The 13,446-nt window shown below is 31.4% G+C and overlaps 1 protein-coding gene across 1 annotated transcript; it reads left to right on the forward strand.

The window, feature by feature from the left end:
- The first annotated feature begins 422 nt into the window (after positions 1-422).
- On the forward strand, positions 423-2,033 carry LOC120183344 (berberine bridge enzyme-like 4). The gene has a single exon (XM_039188063.1). It carries the CDS (start codon positions 423-425, stop codon positions 2,031-2,033), a length of 1,611 nt encoding a protein of 536 aa, XP_039043994.1.
- Positions 2,034-13,446: the final 11,413 nt, after the last annotated feature.

Raw genomic sequence — 13,446 nt, forward strand, 5'->3', positions numbered from 1 at the left:
CCTATAAATTAATAAAAGTTATATGATTTTGCCTTCTACGCTATGTGCCTATTAGTTTAGTTTCTTGCCTTGTATTTTCTAATTAGTGGACTTTCGACAACCCTAAAAGTCCACATTATTTTACGTGAGGACACGATCAACGATTTCAATTGTTGAAATATTGAATTAACTGTTTAATTAAGCAAAGTAAAAACACTATCTTGATTAAATTTAGTCTTACACGTGGACTAATGAAAATCATGGGGCATGCATAGAGGTAGGTAAGAGGGGCAGAGGATTTTGGTTCACTTGGAGATAGCCTGAGTTTATCCCAATGCAGCCAGCCGCCAGTCCCCTCAATATATCTATATATACACCATTGAACCTTATGAAGAGATGAATCAATACCATCTAAATATCTCAACATTTTTCAGGAAAAAAAAATGAAAGCGTCAATTTCCACCATTTCCATTGTTTTGATGTTCGTTTTGTTACCAATTTCATTGGCGAAATGTAACGCGTCTCTTGATTTTGATAGTTTTCTTGGATGTTTCCGACACATTCCCACCCCTTTTTCGATTGCAGATGCCATATTAACGCCCAACAATTTATCTTTCGAAACTATATACCAGCAACGAGCTAATAACCTTCGAGTCGCCTTGTCTACAACCTCAAGACCTGCGGCCATTATAACCGCGCTGCATCCATCCCATGCTCAAGCCACCGTCTTTTGCGCCAAGCGTCATGGCTTTCAAGTAAGGATTCGGAGTGGTGGCCATGATTTCGAGGGACTTTCGTACACTTCCAGCGTCCCATTTGTCATTCTCGACATGTTCAATCTCCATTCGATCAATATCGATATGGAGAGTGAGACGGCATGGGTTCAGGCTGGGGCCACAACCGGTGAACTTTATTACAGAATTGCCGAGAAAAGCAATGTCCATGGGTTCCCATCTGGTGTAGGCACCACTGTCGGAATTGGTGGACACTTTAGTGGAGGTGGCTATGGGTTTCTTATGAGAAAATACGGACTCTCCATCGATAATGTCATCGACGCACAGTTAATCGATGCCAATGGTAGGATCCTTAACCGTGAAGCAATGGGAGAAGATGTGTTTTGGGCGATCAGAGGAGGTGGAGCAACCAGCTTTGGGATCATCCTTTCATGGAGGGTCAAGCTGGTTCGTGTTCCACCTAGGATTACAGTATTCACAGTGCAAAGGACATTGGAACAAGGCGCAACGGAGCTTGTTTGTCGTTGGCAACAAGTTGCACGAAAATTATCAAAAGATCTCTTTATTAGACTGCAGCCTGAGCCTATAAACAATGGCGGCAACAATAGAACCGTTAGCGTTTCATTCATCGGCCATTTCCTAGGGCAAACTGATGAACTTATACAATTGATGAACGCAGACTTTCCCGAATTGGATTTACAACGAAGTGATTGTTTAGAGATGAGTTGGGTCGAATCAGTTTTATACTGGGCAGGTTTTCCGAACGGAACCACAATCGATGAGTTGCTCAATAGAGTGCAGGTTTACCGATTTTTTTCCAAGAGCAAGTCGGATTATTTCAAAGCAGTGATTCCTAAACAAGGGTTGGAGACGTTATGGGAGGCATTGATGGACACTGGAGATATTTCCGTCCAAATGAACCCTTACGGCGGGAGAATGGAAGAGATTTCGGACACAGAAACTGCTTTTGCGCACCGTGGCGGAAACCTTTTCATGGTGCTATATAGTGTGACATGGTCCGAGTCAGATGGAGGAATCAACGCCACTGCACGATACGTCGAGCTATCGAGGAGGTTGTACCGCGCAATGGCGCCGTACGCATCAAGCAACCCGAGGGAAGCATTCCTCAACTACCGAGATCTCGACATCGGTAGCAAAGAAAGTAACGGGACAGATTTAGAGGATGCCAAGGAATATGGGGCAAAATACTTCAAGAACAATTTCATGAGGCTGATGAGTTTGAAAACCAAGATAGACCCCGAAAATTTCTTCAGAAACGAACAAAGCATACCGCCATTGTCAACACGATCAGACCATTGAACAATTGTCTTCTACGACTACCAACAACAATAAACGAAATATCTTCTGGAATTTAAGTACTTGCTATTGTTGCTTGTAATTTAAACACATGGTGTTATTCCATGTATAATAAATAAGAATGTATTTTCATTTCTTTATAATTTGGTCTTTAAAATTCTATTTCACTTTTCAATTCTAAATTAAGATCATGGATCGAACTTCATTTAAATTAAACAAATCAAAATTTTTGAGAAACAAATTTTTAATATTTAAAATGATAAGATAATATTTAAATTATTCTTTTCAGTTATCGTATTTGAAAAAATTTTAAATTTATAATTTAGGGAAATTACAGAAGTGGATTAAGATTTTGTTAGTTATTAAGGATTCAGATTTGCAAACTACATGGAAGATTTGACTAGAGAAGTTGGAAAAACTTTGAATCTAGGCAAAGAATCGGGGATTCAAATTCAAGGGAGTGAAGAAGAAGTGATTCGAGATATTGCTTTATTAGAAGAGTTGAAAAGCGATTCACTGGTTGTTTTGGTAGCAGAAGTGCAAAAGGTGAGCGTTGATTTGAAGAATTTGTCATGGTTTCCAGACGTACAGGTTCGGGTGTTTAATAGCTTCTGCATTTTATAAGTTTTTAAGAGCTTTTAACGTTAATGTGGTTTAAACAAGACACGGAGGAGTTTAAATTGGAAGTCATCATTTGGAAAGTTTGGTTATTGGTATGATGCTGAGTTTTGAGCTCTAGGTCTCTGAAGCACCTCGAAAGACAAGAGGATAGTTACTATATGGGTTACAAGCAAGCTTCATTTCGTGGTTTCCTATGAAAGCTTGTTCCCGAATCCGACAATTCTCTGGTAATTCGCAGATCTAGTAATTGGGCGAAATCAAGGTATGAGATCTGCCTCATTCGAAATTATCGGTGACGACTCCATCATGATTCCAAGTTGAAACGTGAACTCGTGACCACCCGAAGGACTGTTGCGACATTTATGATAAATGATTTTAATGATAAAAGAAATCATATGTTTAGATCATTTAAGTTCAAATAAATTTCTATGTAAACTTATACAAATTTATCTAAATTTAAAATTAAATATAAGATATGTAAAAAATGTAATTTGTGTGTGTATATATATATAAAATAATCAATGTATGCATAATGATTTGATTTATTAATAATATATAAAACACATAAATTAAACCATATGTGTAAAAGGTATTATAAAGTTTTTATTAAATTTAAGAAATTTCAGAACAAAATAATTTCTGTTTGGCCTTGATTCGCCGTCGATCGTGTCGCCATGAGTCTCATCGCTGGCATCATTGTGCTTGTCCCATTTTCGTTGATCGTCTGGTGGTCTCAATGTGTCTATCGTCGTCGACGTAAGCTTTTTTGAAGGAGGAGAAATTTCAAGTTTTTCTAAAACACCATCTCCCTTGGTCTTTTCGAAAAAATGACATTTGTAAGTAATTCCCCGTAATCTAACATACTTTTTTGAATTTTTTGGAATTTTTTTTCAGCGTAGCTAGCCCTACGTGTCGCTGTGTGTGTGGGATTGTTCTGCTGGTTCAGACAATGAATCAATCTGATCTTGAATCGGTCTGACCGAATCGTAGATGCTGACTTTGACCATTGACCGTTAGCCATTGATTACTACCCCAAAAATTTGACTAGTGGCTAAAAGGCAATTTTTTAAAAGTTTAATGCTAAAGTAGAAACTTGGAAAAGTTTATGGACTAAAACCATAATTTTTAAATGATATATATTTTGTCCCCATAAATAAATAGTTCGTCCTTAATAATATTTCCTATATGGAATTCAAATTTCAATCCGGAATTTGTGTAAAGAGCTATTAAACGATAAAATTCGGTAAAATATTCAGATAATCGAATCGAATTAGAAGTTTACAAAACTTTAAAGGATGATAGTATGAAATTAGTGTGGATCAGTGAAACTAAGTAGAATTTCCATGTTAAAGTAAATTAAATTAAAATTTTAGAAAAGTGCAAGGGCCAAGAAAAAATTAATCAGATAAATATTGATACTTATATATGATGATGATGTATGAATGGTGATGAAAGCTTGGTAAAGTGGTAAATATCAAGACTCATTAAGGGTAGAAATGATTTTTTGACTAAAATAAATTTTTAAATTTATTTTAATTAGAAATTTAAAAAGTGTCAAGAGATATTTATCATGAATTGTCTAGAAAAAAAATGGCCTTCTCCCTTTTAAATTGCCGTGGGGTTCATGGAGAGAAGAATAAGGCATGTTTTCTTCTTTTCTTCATTTTAGTCCTTTTTCCTTTGTAGATTAAGTTTTGAAAAGGAAAAATAATCCATACCAAATTATCTTTCATTTGATGATTATATTTAATTTTTTATATGCTTGAATCATTGGATTGATTATTAGAGTGGATAATAAATAAGCTGATTTTTTTATGATTTAAGGATATATTTTTATGTGTTGTCGATATTATAGAATTGTTTCTAAATTTAAATAATGATCAAAATCAACTAAAATTCGCTTATATATTATTCGGCTAGTATGAGAAATTCATGGAAATGAGTTGTTTTAATTATAAGTTGATATGGGATTGAATTGAATTGAATTGAATGGAAATTTTGTTAAAAGGGTGATTTCATGCTTGAATCTAATTGGAAATTTCTTGAAATTTTACTTTATACCATTCGGCCATAGGGAGGAAAATTAGGAAAAATTTTACAAAAATTTTCTTAACGGATATAATGGATTGAAGAATGATGTTACATACTTTGAAATAAGGTTTGGACCATTTTGGAACATTGTAAAGTTATAGGGACCTTATTACAAACTTTGAGGAATTTAAGGATTAAGATGTAAATGATTAAAAGTTGATGAATAGAAGTTGAATATGATGATTGGAATTTTAGGATTGACCTTATGATGTTTAAAATTGGGATCAAATGGTAAAAAGATTATATTGAATAAAATAGAAAAGTTAAGATGAATTTTAAAGAATTTATCCTATGGTTAAAAATTATGGATTTGGAATCGAATTTGGAAAGGTTATAAGAGTAAAAGGACTAAATTGTAGAAATAAAAAAATTAAGGATTTAAGTAGCAAGTGTGCAATTATTTAGATACTGTAGTGAAATTGAATATTAAAATGTTGATTTAATATTGAAATGTTGATTTTGGACTAATTTATAATTTTGTTAAAGTTTAGGAACTAGAATGTAAAATGTTTAAATGGTGAGCTTAAAAATTACATAATAAATATGAATAATCAAATTACTTGAGTAATAAATAATAAAATGGTGATTCTGATATTAAAATACTAATTGAAACTGATTCAGAAATATGTATAAGTCAAATGATCAAATTGAAAAAATAGAGAAATTGTGGGATTAAAATAGAAAGTGAGTGTAAGAACTAAACTATTTAAAGGACACGGAAGATAAATTTGTTAGAGCCAAAGTTAGTTATAGATTTGGTGGAAGAAATTAATATTTAATATACATTAATGATATTTTAAATATATTTATACGAATGTGAATTTATGTTAGTTAAATGTACTAATATGTGATTGAAACAATATATCAATGTGATAATTTTTTTGTGATAATTTTTATATATGAAAAATGTATAAGATTTAAATAAAAGTCCAGTGTATAAGACTTGAGAGTCATTGGTATATGACGTGGAATGATTCTGTATATGCATTTGTGTACATCTGACATGCACTATATGTGCATTCTAGCAGTTTATGTGCGTTTTGACACTATTTATGTATTATGGGTTTCACGATGTTTCGACATTGTGAGATACCATATCAGATTCTGATTCAGTATACTGATGTTGTGTTCTTCAGTACTTATAATTCTATTTAGCACTAAAAGTATTATCTATTACAGACAATGTTTATGTTGCATATAGGGCACCTGTGGTGCATATAGGGCACTAAACGTGCCATATTGATATAATAGTTATACTGCACACGATGTCAAACACTTGTTTTTCGACTCATATACCACGTATTCCCATGATTATACATTGGGCTATAAAATGAAACTAAAAGTTATAGTACAGTAATAGATATAGTACAATGAAAGGAATTGCATTGGAAAGAGGAACAATACAGTGAAAGGGACAATATAAGAAGAAAGGATTGTATAAGTTTAATTATTGTATTACAATAAAGTCTTATATGCAAAGTTTGATTTATATTGAATGATTTATAAATGAAAGACTATCTTGGTTTGGATTGAAATATGAATGATAAGTACATGTGCATAATATGGATATTATAGTAATAATTGTTGTACGCGTGTCGTCGTGTGGCGGTAGTCAATAACTATAAAGGTTGTGTGTTGAATAATTATGATTATAGACGATACAAATATTTTACAAATAGTTAGATAAAGGAGATTATAAGAGTTGAGCTAAAATGTGAAATAGTATAGTACGAGAAAATATAATAATAAAGGTGAAAATATGACAAGTTGCTAAGTGGTTTTGTATGAATACGGTAATAAATTGCGATATAAAGATTAATCAGTTGAATATTAAATTAGGCAGTTTTAATTATGACAGAAAAAAATATTAAAATGCTTAGTTGATGTGCAAAATTAAATATAAAATGGAAATTAAAATATATCAATACGAATTTACGTGATTAAATAGTATGATAATAAATGATAATTATGAAAATTTTAAAAGAAACAAAATTTTATCGGTTTCTAAACACTAAATGTTATACATAATTTGTATGACATTATTGACTTGTATTCGAGCATGAATACAAAGTTAAGGTTGTTACAGTTGACCTTTTCCATTGACCACAACCTTTATGTTTTTTGGCATCTCGAGTTTGTTGTCATAGTTCGTTTTGCCAAATTTTGACATGAAAGCCTTGATTTATGTCATTCTATCACCTAAAGTCTTGATTATGTTAAATAAATTGTGAGATTTTGAACTAATTTTTTGTTATTATGTTCTGAAAGTGAACGCGAGTCTCTGCATCGTTCTCTGGTAGATTTCGACTGCCCCTTCTTAGCTCAATTCAATTTCGCTCTTTTGTCTCGAGATACACATAAGTCTTATTTAGTGACTCAATAGTCTGTTTTTGCTTAGATAAATGATTTCTGTACTTATACAATAGTGTGTCATTATTAGGTCCCATGCCACATTGTAACACCTTTAATCCGTATACGTACCCGAATACGAGTCAAAGATAGCACATAGCTTTACATGCATTATAAGTTTGAAAATCCAGTAAATTTTGAACTTTTAAAATTTATTCAATTTAATCTTCAATAAATAATGTAATCACGTAAAATCATATTATAGTATTTAAGCCTCAAAATCAATATCAGTCTCAGGCAACAACTAGACAGTTCTATATTGTTCCATATCATAAGATAAATTGTCTAAATACCATCTAATTTAAAATATTTCTTTACTTTGTCAAAATATAATTTTTATCTAAAACACAAAACTTAAATTCGTATTTATATCCATAATAACATATCTTAGACTTTTCTTATTCTTATACATGTCATCTAGAAAATTTAAAATAGTAGGATGTCATTACAGATACCTGTAACTTTTTCTTTATTGATTGAAGCCCACTCAACTCCTTACTTCACTTGTTCTTCTTTACCTACACATGAAAATCATCACACGCTAAGTATACACTTAGTGAGGCATTGTAATCAAACTAAAGTGATACAAATATCAAACAACTTAACAACATCTGAACAACATATTCACTTATATAAAACTTAATAATATCATAATAATTTAAAATATTAACTTAAATTCCAATAAAATCACTAAATATCCAAACTGATTTAGTCAAGTCATTTATCCTCATCAAGGACCTAAAAATCACCATCTCATGATTTTATCAAAACCATGATAAACAATATCACACATAATAGTCATATCAAAGCCATGATAAACAATATCATACATAACAGACATATCATGTTCTTTTTCATTCATATAAAATACAAAACTTTCATACCTCATTTTCATCTTTCAGTTTCATATTCACTTTAACATTTCATTTTCATAATCCGTACTTTCACATTTCAGAACTCATTCTCGGATTCAGAACTTGTTTTCGGACTCGTAACTTATTTAAGATTCATAACATAATTTCATATTCATAGCTTATTTTCAAGTTCATAGCCCAATGCATTTTTATGAGAATGCAAGGTACGTGAGTCATACATAATGTACGCACTAGGCACCTCACGGTGCCAATCATCATCATAAGATGCACTCCAAGTGCAGAACATATCATATGCACTAGCGGTGCCATACGTAATGTACACGAATGTACCATAACTTGACTTGACTTGAACTTTACTCAACTTCTTGGCATGCCAAGTGTACCTACGACTCTCAATGCAACATACAATGGGCTATTCCATTAACTATTATATGTTAATGAATATCAAAGATATCAATTTATCGACATAAATGATTTTTCATATCATAACATAATGGGCAATTCATACCCTAAACATTTCATTTCCGCATAACATTTACATATCATAATCATCATCAATTACCTTTCTTGAACATAAACACATCATATTCTTTATGAAATAAATAATCTTAACCATCATGCCCAAATGTAATAAAGTTGACTCATTTCTAACATTTATAATAGCATATAACATAGGAGTAACGTGAAATAATTTATGACAAGTTTCATGTGTTGACAGTTTGCACTACCTTTAAAGAAATATTATTTTGTATTAATATAAACAATTAAAAATTATTCCATTTATATCAATGGAAACTAAACTTGAATATGAATCTAACCATATAAGTCACTCCTTCTAGTTCATCTTGTACAATTTATAGTGATTTTTCAATGTTGACTTACAGAAGTTGTTTTGAGAAGAATCTGCTGCCCTATTTTCTGACATATCGTCTATTAAAAATTCATATCTTTTTGTATACTTCTTGAACCTAGTTTCCATTTGTTCTCAAAAATACTAGACTGATATAAAAATCCAACGACATAAAAATAATCCCCTAATAATTTAATAAAATTTATGATGATTTTCTAAACTTACTGTTCAGAACACAAATATGGGCATATTTCACTAACTTATATTTTCAGCTTATTCACTAATTCTATTAGCATACCAAATTAACATATATGCATGAATCACAAAATTTCATAACATTTATGAGTCACTACTTACCATAGTCACTCCGTCACTGGCTCATCACAAGCCAATGTTTGCATTATATCAAAAATACAAATTAAATATGCACTGTCCTGGAGTCATTAGCTTGCAACTTTCCTTAGAAATTCGCATTTCATCCTTAAGCTCTCCTTAGCTTTAACATTGCTTGATCTTGCACGCAATTTAAATGAACATCATTTACAAAACATGTACATTTCAAACTACATGTTAAAATCTCACTAACATAGGCACACAATAGAAAATAAATTCCTAAAAATCTTTTGATGCCTATTCGATACTAATTCCATGTCATAACATAAATATTGACTTTAACACTTTAAGTTGACCATTCAAGTCCTTTTTATCCAAATTCACCCAAACTTCACATAACCTTTTTCAACTTTCCATTTTAACTACTAATTATGAATTCTTTTAGAATTCATCTCAACTTTTCCATTTTATTCTAAATAGTCATTTTCCCTTTTACTTCAATTCAAGTCTCAAACAACTTAATTAAATTTCCAGCCCAATACCTAAAAAATTCCATTGTTACCACTTAAGTCACTAACTATCTCAATATTTGCCATTTATTACTCAAACTTTGACAACTTCCCCAAATAGTCAAATTTCACATTCTAACACCAAATTCATCACTATAAAATTAATTTCCAGTATAGTACTTCATGTATTGAATAATTACACATCAACCCCATAACTTTTCAAGATTGCCAAATAGGTCTCCCAACTTTCTCAAAATTAGAAATTGGTCCAAATAACTTTCTATAGCTTGTAGGATCATTCTTACATCATTTCTAACCCTTGTATAATTTTTCCGTAATTTTTCTCACTTCCAAAAGCTTAGGCCGAATGTTAAGGGGTAGGGTTTCATGATTTCACTTTATTTGAATTTGATTTGAGCAAGAAACAACCTCTATTCAATATTTTAAAACTCTATAATCAAACCTCTAACTCAATTTCATCAAATCATAAACTTTCCCTAATTTAGGGTTAATACCAAAAATCATATAGCATTTCTAGGTGGTTTCGATCATCAAACAAGCTTGGAAATGATTCTACAGCCTCAACAACCTCAAAATCCATCACCAATTCATAAAAATCTAACATGAACATAAACCCTAAAATTTGGGAACTTAATATTCAAGCAAGATTAGCATGCAATACTGGTACCAAATGATAGAGCTTTTTGAATCGAACAAATTTCTATTTCACGGTTCGATCCAAAATCCAAAGGAAATTGCTCAAAAATGAAAAATAAAATTTCTCTTACCTAGGTTATAAAGAGAAAGAAATGGAGGTTGAAGAAGGCCTTATTTTCATGAAATTCCTAGTTAATTTCATGTTAATTTGTCATTTATTAAGCTTAAATGAATTTAAAATTCTTTTATTTAGGAAATGACAATTTTACCATTAATGAAACTTGATAATTACATCCATACCAAGCCACATGTTGGTTATCATCTTCCAAAGTCAAATATGAACAAAATATTATTCTCTTGACAACTTCATCCAAGCAACTTTCCAAGAATTTCAATCTTGCCATTTTCATTCGATGGTCCAAATTGAACATGGAGATAAATTCTCAAATCCAATGGTCCATATTATTTTCCATCATTTTAAAATATGTAAATAATATTTCTAAGCTTAATATAATATCCTTCAAATTTTCTCAAAATTTATGTTCGATCCGATTTACCGAATTTTACCAAACTTTAACACTTTGCAATTTTTAACATAAATTCCGGATAAAAAATTTGATTCCCACCAAAACGTCATTCTTGGGGTGAACTATTCATTTATGGGGTCAAAAGACCTAGATTTTTAAAATTATACTTTTGGTCCCTAAACTTTTTAAATTTACACTTTTGGTACTTAAACTTTCTAAATTTATACTCTATAGACACTAAACTTTCAAAATTTACATTTTGGTAACTAACCAAAATTTTGGGTGTTACACATAGGACCTAATACTATCGATTGTGGGAAGAGTGGAGCTTAGCCGACATCGATTAGCTACTATAAATGTGTCCCTTTGGCATGTTGTTACATTTAATATTTTATTTTGATATGCTATATGTTAATATATATATATACACAGTAATCTAATTATATTTATCTCTAATATATTTGAATTTTGATTAATGTTGCATCATTATTAATTTGAATATTGATGCATTTCTGTCATTCTACATGGGATTAAATCCCCATCCTCATTCTGCATGGGATTATATATTCATCCTGATCATGCATGGGATTATATCACTGTCCTGTTTTTACATGGGATCATATTCTCGTCCTGTTTTTGCGTGGGATCATATCCCCAATTTAGAGGTGGCATTCAGATCGAGTTTGATTCAGGTCATTTCGGTTTAGACTTAATTCAGGATAGTTTTGGGTTGAATAGGGTCATTTCGGGTTTTGATTTTATTTGAGTCTATAGTAAGTCAGGTCTGGGTCGAGTCATGTCATTTTGGGTTTTGGTTTTATTCGGGTCTATATTAATCAAGTCGGTTCGAGTATCGGGTTGGGTCAATATCAGATCATTTGATTTTGGGTTGGATCAAATCGAATCGGTTGATTTTCAGATCAACTTAATATCCGATCAATTATTTTCAATTTAGATCAACTTTGGATCTTCATGTCAATTTAGGTTGGGTTGGGTATAAGTCAAATCAAGTATATATATAATTATTAATATATTTTTGTAATAAAGATCAGGTTTGGGTAAATTAAATTCGGGTTAATTTCGGTTCAGATTATTTTCAGTTTGGTTGCTTTTGGTTCAGATTACTTTTGGTTTGGTTAAATTCAGCCCAGTTTCAGTTCAATTTAGGTTAATTTCAGTTCAGGTTACTTTCAGTTTGGCTAAAATTTGGGTCGTTTCTATTCAATTCAATTTTTTGAGTTTCGAGTCAAATTTGGGTCATCATGTTCGAGTATATTTCGGGTCTCAATTCGAGTCATCGGGTTCAGGTCAAATTTTCCAGGTCTAATCCCCACCCTGATTCTGTTTAGGATCCTCTTTCAGAGGGTTAAACCCCTATTTTGACTTTTCTTCTAACTGGGAATATCTACGGAGGGTAACATCCCCATCCTATTATCTGCGGCGAAAGGTAAAGTTGTGTGAATTCCTGTCATATCTTTCTAGTAATGGTCAATTGGTTTACTGTTGTCTGAATTTAAATTACATCATTATGAATATTTACTTTACTTTCTAGTTTATGTCTTTTTCAGATCTATTCAACTTTTAGGATTACAACCGATACTTAGAGGATCATTTAGTGGCAAGTTTACCTTTTGAACACCGTATGGACATTTTTAGAATTTATATTATTTATTTTTCGTTGATCTTCTATATATATTTATATGGGACTTTGAGATACTATGTTTTTACATATTTTGGGCTTTTAACTTGTATTATAGTACGAATTATGAACTCATATTCTATTTACAGATTTAGATCATATCATATTTACAAATTTAGATCGATTTCTTGACGATGCATGTTATAAACTGAAAGTTCATGACTTCTGTTAACCTGAATTAGTTTGGTCTCCAAGATTTGGTCGAAACATACAGGCCGAGTATAGGAGGTTACATATAGGATGTTGCTTTATTGAGTCCTCTGATTATTAAAGTTATGAAATGATCATCCGACTATAGGGTGTTACTTTATTGAGTCCCTCAACTATTAAAATAACAAAATGACCACTCGACTATTCATATGTTCTAAACTCATCCCTTTTGGTTAAAAAATTGATGGTCGTCTAAGTTGAACGTTAACATGCTAACTGTGATATGATTGTCAATTGAGATTTTGAGATAATATTTTATTATATCTTAATCAATAGGTTAAAGTCCAATTGATATTAACATCAAATTTTTAACATAAAAGAAAGAGTTTGGAATATATGAATAGTTGAGTGATCATTTGTAACTTTTAATAGTCGAAAGACTCAACAAAACAACATCCTATAATCGGGGATCACTTTGTAACTTTTACTAGTCGGGGAATCAACAAGATAATATCCTATAGTCGATAGATCATTTGCCTACTTTACCCTATAAATTAATACAACATATGATTTTTCCTTCTACCGTATGTGCCTATTACTTTAGTTCCTTTACTTGTATTTTCTAATTAGTGGACTTTCGACAACCCTAAAAGTCCACATGTCACATCTTTTACTTCTGGATACGGTTAACTATT

The sequence above is a fragment of the Hibiscus syriacus genome, unplaced genomic scaffold (assembly GCF_006381635.1).
Source record: "Hibiscus syriacus cultivar Baekdansim isolate YM2019G1 unplaced genomic scaffold, ASM638163v2 tig00112758_pilon, whole genome shotgun sequence".
Classification (NCBI taxonomy): domain Eukaryota; kingdom Viridiplantae; phylum Streptophyta; class Magnoliopsida; order Malvales; family Malvaceae; genus Hibiscus; species Hibiscus syriacus.